Below are 13,144 nucleotides of genomic sequence, written 5' to 3' on the forward strand. Positions count from 1 at the left end.
TGTTTTTCTCTAAAATTAATGACTTTGTTCACACATCTCTTATTTGAGGTTTAATAGCCACTGGAAAAAAGTTATCACAGTGACTCCTTTTGTTTGACAGGCTCCTGTATCTCACAGCTTTTATACAGGTGAATCCATTCACCCACACAGACCCTCTAAAAGCCAACAGGAGGGAAACTTTCAGCACCTTTTAATAGCAGGCCACAAGCGTCAGCATAGGAGATTAACCTCAGGCATTCACAACTGAAAATCCAGTTTTAAGGTTAGCCGTAGGTTTCAAGAGAAGCAACCATGCACACAGAATACGATTACGCCCAGAGAAAAACCCAGATCTGTAGGGGATTATTAATGCTAGAAAACACAGTACCCCAAACCAGAAGAGGTGTAGGGCAGGGATCCAACCTCACCCCACAACTTGACCCCACAACGCCTCACGCTAGCGTGCTGCCAGCACGCTACGCAACAACAGGGACTTTGGGCATTTAACCCATGGAACATACTGGGACAAACCTGTGGAAGGAATGACTGACCCTGTGCAGTTCCTTCCAGACTGAGCTGGAAACAGAGGATCTTTGACTATTTCTTTCGTTGTTGTCTTCAGAGCTGTTAATAAATGCAATGTTCATGAAGACTATTTATTTAAACCGAGGATAGGGTGGCTATTTCTTCTACTTTATCTTAGTTCAAAAAATAAATTCCATAGTAAACAGGTGAACTGACACGTTGTTTGCTTTTTGTGGAACAGGCATACATTTTGGCTAAAAATAAAACGAAATAAAATGAAAGTAAATAAATAAATCGAAACACAAGCAAATCTGGCAGCCATGAATCCAACACAGATACACACAAAACACTGAACTACTGTAATTATACCCAAACTACAGTCTGGATTAGTAGGCTGAAATACTGTTTTAAAGAAAATAAATATAAAATAAACAAATAAAGATTTGTTTTTCTTATGACTCTGGTTCTAACCACTTCCTATAGTTTGCAAGGTTTTGTGTGTGCACAGAAAGCCACAGAAATGGATGGATAGGTATCAGAGAAATGCATGTCACCATGCAGAAGTAGCTTGATGTCAAGTAAGCAAGACAAATAAAGCACACACTCATGCACAGAAGGTAATTACCTGTTTCTCCAGCTACATATTATTCCAAGAAGTAACATGATTCCTGTGAGACATGAACAACTAAACTGTAATGCAAAGGCACTAAAATAAATAAATTACAGGACTTTGTAAGCTCTTCTAACAAGAATATACCCTATCAGCTTGATAAGCGACATATGCAGTAGTTGCATAATTACTTAAAAAAAAAGAAAAAAAAGAAAAAAAGAAAAAACTGCACACACACACATTTTGCCTCTTTAAAAGAAAAACCATGCATCTCCTCCTGCTTCACGGGTTTTATACCATTTAATGGGAAAACCTCACAGATGGGGGAAAAAAAACCTGTAAAATTTTAAGATATTATACTCCACATTCTACCACATGAAATGGTGCATTGACAAAAGAAAAAGTTGTATATTAGAAGATTCAGTCAAAGGATTTTCTGAGAATAATAGCCAAATAAAAACTGCGCTAACAAAACTAACACGGTGGTAGATTTTATATCCACAAGCACAAGAATACTATTATCCAGAGAATGCTCGAGTCAGAAATTTCTTCAAGAGAAGCAACTTAAAGGCACGCATACTATCTTCTCTGTCAAGTCGAAGGCATCTGTAGTTGGGAATACAGCTGCAATTAAGCTATCAGCAAATTCTGTACATGTCATTTATCTGGTTTTGGTTCAAAGGCTAAAATCTTCAGAGATTATCATAAATCTAGTTCTTAACTCTAACTAGATGTAATAATTATTTATAGCATATTACTCTACTGAACATTCCAACACAGAACTAAACTCCACTGGATTAGAATTGTCTTACAGGTAGCAAGCCAGAATGAACATGATTAAATAAATAAATCCCACAAGAACAAAAACTACTCCTGACAAAGAATGTTTCTAGTTTCTGATGATCACAGATCACAGTATTAACAGCCCAGTTTAAGATGATCACAAGCCAACCCTTTGTAAAAATAAGAATTGTGTTTTATATGCAATTTCAGAGGGAAAAAAATAAAAATCAAGCATTGCTTCATCCAGCAGTCAGGTTGCCAAGAGGTATAAAGTCTTTAATTCTAGGAAATTGCCTATTACCAAAAGCACTCTAAGTTACAGCTTGACTGAGCCTTAGGGTCCCCAAAGACAATTCCCCATCTAGGAAAGAAAACAGCAGGATCTTAAAAATAAATAAATAAATAAAAATCCTACATCAGAAGTGTTTCTCATGAGGCATTACATGAAAACATTTTGGCATTATGTCCAATACCTGTAATTTCCTGGATGAAAACCCCACAGAGGTTCACTTTAAACACGACTTGAGGGATCAGGGGAATGGTAATGAGATAAAGGGACTTTGATCTCTAAATCTCTTTCAATAGTGGGGCAGGTCAGCAGTGTTCAAAAGTCAGTCAGACAGCTGCCTGGTGGCCTGCACTCCGAGATAAGCTAGTGATCTCTTCTTTGTTAATGATGATCAGGTGCATGAATTGTAACCACCCTAATAAAAACTGGAAGCATCAGCAAAGACAGAAAAGATTAAAATGGCATGCAGATTGCCATCCTCTTTGAAAACATTTCAAAGTGTCAAGATTGGTCTCACACATACACACTACAAAAAGAAGTAAAACAGAACTTAATCAGAGCTATTTAAATACATATGTAGAACCAGAAGCAATGTGTTTTATTCTTTGAGGGTTTTTTCCACAGCACGATCATATGGCATGTAAGTTTCCAGGCTACTATTATTTCCCTTTTACAAACCAAAAAAGGATGATGTAGAAGTGGAAAGTATTAAAAGTATCTGTATTATTTTCTCTCCTAGAAGATCAACTGAGATTTACTACGGCAAATTATGCTTGTAACAAGTGTCTCCAAGAAAAAAAAGTGGTCCATTTGCAAATCACCTTTGAAAGATTTTCACCACCAAAAGAATTGCTGATTTCAACTCCATCTAGACAACACACTCCAGAAGAACAAATACCAAATCATTCAAGTACCTGGATGGCAATACAGCAACCTTCTAAAGATACATGTGACATTCCTTGTTTTTTCAGCATTTTATTTTTCTTGCTAGTACTTCTCTGTTCTATGAGATGAAGTGGAACACACCCTACTTAGTAAATCCAGTAGCAGAGTAAAATAAATGTCCCATATTTGATCCTCAGTTTCCCAAGCCTGATAGGTTCCTAAAAGTACAAGGAATGATGGCATCTTTCCCAACTTTTATGTGTTTGAGTTTTTCTGGCCTTATAAGTTAGTAGCTGCTGCTACGGAAACCTTCTGTTTGACTTTCTCGCTAACACCCATTTACCCAGAAACGAGGGCTGGAATCGCATAGGCATTCTTTTCCAACATCCTCTAATATAAGCAAGAGAATTAGCAAAATTAGAGATTAAAGACTTAAGAGTTAAAAACTCGCCTGTGGGTTTATAGGACAAGGAGAGAAAAGCAATTTCCCTTACCGTACATAAATGTTCTCACTCAGCACAAGGATTCTTGCCAAGTTTATCATGTTGCATTTGAGTTTGCAGCTGGTAGAGCAATGAAGTAGCCAAGTGCCAGTAAGCAGTGCCCTGGCAGCCAGCGAGCACATGCTCAGGTACTATGACAGCCGGACAAACACGACTAGGCAATGAGGCAAGCTCTGTGTCCTAAAAGCAAACCCTGTGAAGTCTAAAACATTTCTTTTAATGCAAAATTTCATTATGTACCTACACCAGCTTTCTTGCATTGTACCTCAGTGTATAAAGTCATGAGCAAGAAGATGACTTGTTTGGTTGAGATCATAGCTATATCTTAACTAGAACAGCAACGTCTAAACTCCTGACTCCTAAGGAAAGGGACACAACCCATCGCAGATTTCATCACATCTGACTACACGGAGTCCCTACAGAATGACTACCTTGAGCTCTTATCTAGGATTTAATTTGGATTTGGCTAAACTTGTGCAGAAAACTTGATCCATGTTTGGTGATGCTTACCAAGATTACAGCTCTATTCTGAATTAACTTCAGTGCAGTTAGATCTTTAACTCCACTTGATCTCTTTGTAGAGGAGATGAGTTTTTAGAAAAAGAAAGGAAAAACAAGGTATGCTTCAACTGTTGACTACTCTTTTCGCAGTTTCCCCAAAGGAAAAGCAAACTCTCCTGCAGTAGACTCTTGGTGACTGGGGGTGAATCCTACAGCATTTCAACAACAATAACCATAGCATTTTCCTAGATATAATTTTCCTATACAAAAGGCATACATAATTAAATGTCTTCACAAGGTCCTACCCAGAACAGTCTACCTATTTGCTCTGAGATGAGGCATACTGTCCAGTCCCATTCCTAACAGATGCTTCTTCCACATGTAGAGGAGGTCAACTAACTCATCAGTAATCCAGTTCTGAGGAGAAGGTGCCAATACACAGCCCAGATGTGCGAACACAATAGTGATACTGCCTCTCCTATCTTTTCGCTTCACTCATACATTCACAGTTTCCATTTTCAGGAATTTCCTGATGTCCTCCTGCTTTATTCACCCTGTGCGCATATTATACCTCCTCTCCTCCCTACAGAAAGATAGCGTGAAAAACCACCATGGGACTTATCTAAGCCATGTAGTTCCTGTGAGTAGTTTGTCGGACAACTCTGCTCAGAGAGACCAAAGCAGGAATCTTCTGTTTGGTGGGGAGGTTTTTTTTCGGTTTTCTGGCATAGCCACACTACCTTCTCAAATGCGTAAGCAAAGAACAACAGGACTCTTCTGCTGGTAACCGCAACCACACAGGGGTCCTGTGACAAAACTCCACAGTACCGACCCAGCTTAAAACACTAAACATATTGTGCAAATTAAACAGTTAGATTATTTGTCCTTTGTGGGGTTTTAAAGGACAAATTGCATAGAATAATCAACAGACCATCACCCTTCGGTTTAGTTTATATACCAACATTACTTATTGAGGGAACAGCGTGCTTTCAGAACACCTAAGACTTAATCTTAAATTTAGCTTGAAAACACATTTGTGCTCTTCCTGGAACTTCCTCAGTAACTCCTAAAACTTTCAGAACTGTGGTGTCACTTGGACTCGTGCCCTTCAATATTAATGCACCTCATTTCTTTGCACGGGGTTAACACAACACTTAACACCTGCCGCACAGGTGTTCCTTCATGCTCCGAATACTGCATATATGGCTTCCTAGTATTTCCTACATTCAAGTCTTTCCTTGGTTTTCCTATTGCTTTTTTGCCTTTGGTTCTTGCCAGTCAGACTTTTTTTATAAGTAGAGCAAATAAAAGGTGAATGTTGAAAAACTTCCCAAAAATTTATCAGTAACAGCTGTTCATACATAGTAGTGTTCTAGTGTGAGAAAAGATCTTTCCTGAATGTTATTCAATTTAGCAGGGAAAAAAAACGCTCAGTGTTTATAGTATTCTGTTACTGCAACAAAGTTAATTACCATTAATCACACGTCTACCTTATAATGCTATTTCACACACCGTCCTGGGATTAATTTTGCACAGATTGGCATATTACTCAAAAGAAATCCTTTCCCTTGTGAAATTGTCATTGTCATTATACACCAACAAAAATAATTTGAAGGAGCTGAAAAAGCAGAATCATTATTTCTTAATGTTGCTGCATCCATCCGGATGTCCCTTCTCAAGAGAATCCTCTACTCGGCATATACTTTTCCCTCCTCTACTAATTCAATATTCTGTTCTTTACTGTAAGGTAAAGTTTGGGGTCCCTTGGCTTTTTGACATATGAATAAAATTAACTTAGAATTCTCTGACTATTCAGGCTCTAAGCTAATTCCCATTAACTTCAGTGGGAGCAGATCACTTCTATAAAGGGAAACCAAAACAAAAACAAAAACTCCATTGTAAGGTCTGAAAACAAAATACTCCTTAGTGATGGATCAGCGGTATCACACTGATATCAAGATCATGCATCATGTTTTCTCAAAAACAGTCACATACATAAAGACATATATACCATATATGCTGGAATACAGCAGTGTCTCACATCTAGAATTAAATTTTATATATACTTAGAAGCGGCTTCTCCAGAGTAAGAGATACTTACTAGTACAGCTACGACAGACATCTGGATGTATATTAAGCATCTGTTTATTTCCTAATTGTAAATGTATGCTATAGTAATTGCTTAGAAGTATTTCAAAGTGTTCAGTGTGAGTATAAGGATGGATAATAAATCATATAAAAAGATAACAAGATAATAAAAGGCTATGATTCTGTTTCAAAATAGTCAGTTTTCTGATTTAATGAAGAGCAAAGAAAACAGTCAATTAGAATACACTGCCTAATATCAGCATTTCTAACTTTGTGCACACAACTGAAAGACATTGTATCAGTGTTTCTACTTATGTAAGTAGAAGAGACTGACTATTTCCATAGGTATTTCAGAATACAGCAGGGAAAGATTAAACCAAATAAAACCAAACTGTAAAAAACACCAAAATTTTTACAGAGAGCTCGGGCACAGATACTGACCTGAAACTGATTTTAAACTCCTTGTTTAGCCTAGTCTAAACAATATTGAGCATTTTTGCATTAGTGATTTTCATGCTGAACATATTTTTAATCAACAGTAGATATGCAAGTGTCTCATGGTTTATCATCATGCTTATTTTGCAGTTAAGGAAACTGAGACAAAGATCTTCAAAGCAGCTTACCAAAAATACACAGGGGCTGAATACAACTATGTCATTTTCTCATCAAGCACAGTTAAGGACTTCATTACAGAAAAACAGATATCTTAACATACTCAGAGGTGCACTTGAACCTTTATGCTAAATGCTAGTCTTCTGAAGATAAAACCACTGAAATGGATACAACAGGAAGCCTTTGATCACTACACTGGTTTACCTTACATTACGCTTGCAAGGGTTGAAACTGCTGTCCGAGATCTATGGTTTTCAAGACCAGTAAAGCTAACAGACAGTATGTCTATTTAACATTCAATATTTCTGTTATTTGGCTTGTCCTGTACAAATTTGACTAGCCAAACATCTCAAAAATGAGTCTCTAAACAGCTTAGTAACGACAATAAACATCCAGTGAAAACAAACAAACAACGTTTGTTTGGCCAAAGCTGCAAGAGTTGGTCAATGTATACATAAACAGGAAATTCATTTATGTACAACTTCTCAGAATTCTCATTATAATGCATTCACATTCCAAGACACACATCTGAGCAATAACGTACCAGCAGGGACTTACTGCAATATCTTCTGTGAGAAATTGCCACTCTGTCCTGTTCTCTTTTAATAAACCACACGCAGCAGTTAAATACATGAAAAAACAAGGAAGCATGCTTGTTTCTCTCGTTGATGAAAAAGTTATATAAAATCAGTGTAATCCATTGTTGGCTTAATGGGCCCACTTCCTCTTCAGATTTCTAAAGAAAATCCAAGCCTTTGCTAATTCACCGTGTTCTGCACGTGAATCTTTAATTCAGCTGACACAGTGTAAGAAAATAAATACATATACAGCCTGTAGGTTTACTGGGTAGCCACCCTAGATTCAAAGAGTGTCTCTCATGAAGACTGGTTGCAATTCCCGCTCATTTGAATGGCTTACCTTCCACCTGCTTCCTTTGGTAATGTATAGAGAACGAAAGGACAATCATATCTGACACCTCACTTCACTGACACATCTGCTATCTCTAACGTAAAGAGCGCTCACCCCTTAAGAGCCACGTCTGTGCATGCCACGATACCAGCAAGCACGATGCAAAACAGCAAACACACTGTCAGGCTCTCCAATACTTAATTTGGCCAAGGTTTACAGGTATATTGACGCAGCTAGCGAGATACAGCTAGTTGATTTTCTTAGGTACTCACGGCTCTTCCTGATGAGAAAGTAATGTATAATATAAATATATGCCCGTGTACAGGTAGAGTACATCCAGTGGTGAAGGTTTATGGCTACAATCTGTCACTGAGGCCCAAAACAGCTTTCTGAGACTAGACAAAATTTCCACTTATGACAATCGAAATGATATACATAGAACAGCTAGAGCACGTGGTTCTTACTACTTAAAAAGAGATAATGTACATAGAGGCTTAAAACGCTAGCACACAATACTGTACATTTTGTCTGGCATATAACAGTAAAAGAACATATTAAAAACACCTCTTTTTTTCCTAATAAAAAAATAACGTAAGTGTTTTTACAGCTATCAGCAAACAATGGATGGATACTAACAACTTTAAGCTCTGGAGTACAATCACAGAGTTCTTACAAAGTGCTCAGCAGTAATGAAATCCAGAAGAATTCGGAAAATACATGAGATTAAAAACAAATTCAGTGGAAGACTGAATTTGTTCCAAAGTGCCTTAAAAATTACAGCCAATTTTGCTAGCAGAACTACTAATATATCTTCGTAATACATTTCAGTGCATATTTCCGGGTTCTGGCTTTTTAGAATTACAATAGTTCAAAAAAACAAAATCAAAAAAACTTTACCCTAATTTTTAGAACAGATCAGAACAGGACTCCAAAAGTGGTATTTTACTATCTAATTGGAGAGAGGGTTTATTTTTAAGCTAGTCTTTAAAAATAATCTTACAATGCAATGCAAGTTTTCCAGAAAAGACTTATAACAATTTAAACTCTTTGAACACATGAAGAGTAAAAAGATATAATTATTTATACACAAGAAGGGTGTACATATCACAATGTGTGTCGCAGAGTAAACACTTCCTACAGAACTTCAGGAAAAAAAAAACTATTCCATTTTGCAAGGAAGCACTATAATTTCTACCAATCGTGGAGAAAAATGTTCTTTTTTTTTTATATTTGCTCCATTTGTATGTATGTATGTCTAAGTTTTAAATAACAAAAAAAAATCTGGCATAGACATGCTCATTTGTTCCTTAAAACCTTTTAAGTTAAAACCTTTTATTTTACACTTGCAACAAGTTCTAGGAGCCTGCATGGCCAATTAACATGGCTCAGCTTAAGCTGTGCTGCTACTCTCCTTATGATCAAAAGAATATATCCTAAGTCCCATGTTCAAAAGCCTTTAACCCACTTAGGCTTTTAAGTCCCACAACACTTTTCAAAGTGGGACTGAGAATTTGGCACTTTTGAAAAGTTTGCCTAACATTTACACAAAACAAAATTAAGCAATACTACTACTTTAAATTTTGAGAGGGAAATATATGTAATGGGATACTAACTTGAACTCTAGTCAATTAAAAAAAAAAAAAAAGAAAACCTTCACCAAGCTGAGACATTATGTGTCTTCCCAGTCTCACCATTTTAGTGACTACATTCCTATTGTTAAACAAATTTTGAGGAAAACGTTTTATGAATCAAAACTTGAATCTCTACCCAACTCCACGACTTCAACAGTGGTTCACCGCTATACTGCATTTTACAAGATGAGATCATTAAGTGTTAATCCAAACAGCTGCACATGCACAAACACTTTCTGCCAACCTCAGTCATATGTTTGACTAAGCACAATATAAAAATGTGTATATAACAACAATTCCTGTACTGGTTTCACCACGCAAATACAGATATGCTATTAAGCATGAAGCAGAACATTTACATCTGTTGGTTTCAAGTACATCACTCTTACACCTTCACAAGTACAGCAACACTCTTGGTTTATGCTGATGTCAACATATTAAAAAAAAAGAAGAAAATTCCACTTTCATACAGGCTATCAGTGAATCTTCTCCAAAGACCTCTAACTGATGGCCTCTTCTCTAGTCTCTCTGCGGTCACCACATTTCATTTGGTCTAAAGTAATGTCACAATCAGGCCCCAATCTACCAGTGCCTATCTACACACTTAACGTTGCCAGTGGGTGGATCTCACAAAGCAATGTGAGTTCTGCATTGCTGATCACAGAAATGAACCTCTAAATTCCTTCTCTGGGTGGTACATATGGGCATCACCCACTAAATTTCATATATATATATATTTTTGAACTTGGAAGAAACCTCTAGCATTACTGCAAGAAAATGAAAGAAACGCAGAAACGATCTGGATCTGAATAATAAGTCAAAAATGCCAACTGCCTCTCCTGAAGCAGATGTATACGATTAATTCATTATACTTAACATCTATAAAATTAAGCAAATGCGAGCTATAGATCCCATATTTCATCTTCTTTTTATATCCTGAAATAATCACAACATGCACTTCCACCAAGCAAAATTAGGGCAAAACGAGGCAGAACGTTATTACTGGCAGTGTATCCCTCGCCACCACTCCTTTTTCACATGGGTGAAGAAGCCCAACACCTCTCTCCACGTATGGAAGACAAACTGTATTATTTAAAGTAGAAAATACCACATTGCTAAACAAGCACTGCCACCAAATTCTGACTTCTCCTTCCAGTTCCCCTTACCTCACGGAAAAGGCAGTTTATCCCCCAATATAAAACCACTACTTTCGTATACATGACACAGGGCAAAAAATCCTTGGCACAAACAGCTCGCGTTCGCTTGGACCATCCCAGCTCATCCCCGCTCCAGACACTGGTGCGGACATGTTTCGAGGCCTGCGAGTCCGAGGCACGAGCTGTGTTACCACAGGAACTACACAGCGGAGCAGAACACATCCGACACGGCCAAGCATATTTTAATTCAAAAGGCTTATTTCAGCATGAGCTGAATTCCTATCGGATAAATGCTGCCTTTGCCCACTTGCAGCTCCAAAATAACACCCTCCCTTTTAAATTAAGGGGAAACGGCACAATAAAACGCATTTCCTGGCCAGGCAGTGGATTGCGAGGTACTGGGGACCCTGTCATCGTCCAGCATACTTCAGGTTACTCCGGCTTCATGCGTGCATCTGGGGCTTTATGCTTTCTTTTTGCTTTTATTATTAAAATCGGTGCACAATCTGAGCGCGAGCCCCTTATCCCGGTCTACCTCATGAAATAAAAAAATCACAATAATAAAATGTAATGATGATAATAATAAAAAAGAAGCAGCCAGCGAGCCAACAGCCTCTCCAGGGCTCGCAGAACAATGCGGATATTAAAGCCTGTCACCATCAATCCGCAAAGCGCCCCCCCCCCCCCCCCCGCCGCCAGCCCTCTCAGCAACCCGCCGCCTTCCCCCCGCTCCGCTGCGCCCCAGGGCCCCGCTCCCCCGGCTCCATTTTGGAAGGCCACATCCCCCCCCAGCCCCCGCCCGCCGCCAGGCTCCCCCGGCGGCGACCCGCCGCTGCCCGCGCACCCGCGGCGGCGGCACCCGGCCGGGCCGGGCGGCGGCGGCCGCACTCACCCAGCAGCAGCAGCTTCAGCTCCCGGCGGGCGTCCCGCTTGTCGCGGCGCAGCTGCCGCTCGATCTCGTCGTTGATCCGCCGGGCTTCCTTGGCTTCCTCGCTCAGGCAGCACGCCATGATGGACTCCAGAGTCATTCTTCCTAACTGGCTCAGGCGCGGCCCCCACCCCCCCTAAAAACGCACGCACACACACACCCCGCCGCAGCGCCGGCCCCGGGAGAGACGGGCGCTCTCCGCCCGCCGGCCGCCGCCCGGGCGCCGCAGGGCAGGCGCGGGCAGCTCCCCCGACGCCGCGCGCGGGCGAGCAGAAAGACGCCGGGCCCCGGCGGCACGGACCCCCCTCGCCTCTGCCTCCGGCGCCCGCCGCGTCCAGCTCCTCCTCTCCTCTAAATCATGCGCCGCGCGGCGGGGACGCATCCACCGCGGCGGCCGCAGCAGCGCTACCCGGCGAGCGCAGCCACCCGCGCCCGCCTTCCCTCGCCGCCGCCGCCTCCCGCAGCCGGCGCGGTCCCGAGCGTCCCCGCCGAGCGACACCCCCGCGGCGCACCGCGGCGCTCCGCCGTGCCCACCCCGCTCCCGCCCCCGCCGAGGCGCTAACGCCTGCCGCTGCCTCCCCGCCTCCGCGCACGCATCCCCCCGCCTCGCCCCCGCCCCGGCGCCACGGCCCGGCTCCCCCGCGCCCGGCGAGCGCCCGCCGGCGGAGCTCCCTCGCCGCCGACCCTCCTTCGCGGCGTGGCGGCGGGCGGGGCGCGGCGGCCGCTCGCCCCTCTGGCGCGGGGAGCCGCGGCGGCGGCGCGGCCCGTAAGGGAGGGCACGGGGCGGGCGGAGGGGGAGCCGCCGGCGAGGCCGACCGGGCAGGCGGGGGCTGGGGCACGCGCGGCGCGGCTACGGCTCCGGCCGCCGCTCGCCAGGCTTTTCAGCGCCCCGGCTCCGCGGGCGTGGTGAGGCGGGAATATGGCGGCCCGTCTCTGCCGCCGCCGCCGCCGCCTTCGCCGCCGCGCTCCCCCCGCGCCGCCGCGCGCGCGCCGGCGGGGGGCGAGCGGGGCGCGGAGCCGCGCGCCCCGGCCGGGCCCCGCGGCTGGGCGCTTCCCCGCCGCTGCCTGCCGCCGCCGCGGGGAGACGGGCGGGCGGCTCCGCACACCAAATGGCCGCGAGGAACGGCAGCCTTTTCATTTATTTATTTATTTGTCCCGGAGGGCAGATTTTTTTTTTTGATAGAGCAGTTTTGTTTTGGTTTGTTTTGTTTGACGCTAAACGCTTTATCCGCTTTTGCTTCCTTTTGCTGGTCGGTGGTACGCGTTTTTGTTGCGCCCTGGCATCCTCCTCGCGCAAGAGCTGCCGTCGATGCAGGGGGGATGTGAGCGTTTATGTGGGGGAAGGCGTGCGTTCTCCACCCTCAGGCAGAAATTAAAATGGAGGGGGGGGGGTAAAAGCGTGTTAGACGCTGGTAACTTCTTACGCCACTCCGCCTGAAAACTATGCTTGAATAGTTCCTGCCATATACAGAAGAAAACAAAGATGATCACTAGTGATTACAACAAACGAAACCAGTAGGAGCCTTCCCTTGCTTCCAAGAACCCGGTATTCTGTCATTTAAAGGAATCAGTCTTGCATTTTATATTCTGCTGTGACCTTTATTCAGCCAACACGTTTAGCCGCCACCTCTCTTCCCAGTGCCAGACCAGCATGCCCTCAGTCCTGCTCTCCAAGAGCCTGTCTTTACACAGCCTCCAGATGGATGGCACGCTATTTGATGGACATTAATGATTAAAGCTCTAG

At 42.7% G+C, this 13,144-nt stretch overlaps 1 protein-coding gene across 1 annotated transcript in view; it reads right to left on the minus strand.

The window, feature by feature from the left end:
- LOC135325027 (guanine nucleotide-binding protein G(q) subunit alpha) overlaps positions 1–12,131 on the minus strand; it is a 137,162-nt gene extending 125,031 nt beyond the window's left edge. The window contains exon 1 of the mRNA XM_064502384.1: positions 11,365–12,131. Within this exon, the coding sequence (XP_064358454.1) occupies positions 11,365–11,500 (136 nt within the window). The 5' untranslated portion in view covers positions 11,501–12,131. The remainder of the gene's footprint in view (positions 1–11,364) is intronic.
- Positions 12,132–13,144: the final 1,013 nt, after the last annotated feature.

This window comes from Dromaius novaehollandiae, chromosome Z (genome assembly GCF_036370855.1).
Source record: "Dromaius novaehollandiae isolate bDroNov1 chromosome Z, bDroNov1.hap1, whole genome shotgun sequence".
NCBI lineage: Eukaryota > Metazoa > Chordata > Aves > Casuariiformes > Dromaiidae > Dromaius > Dromaius novaehollandiae.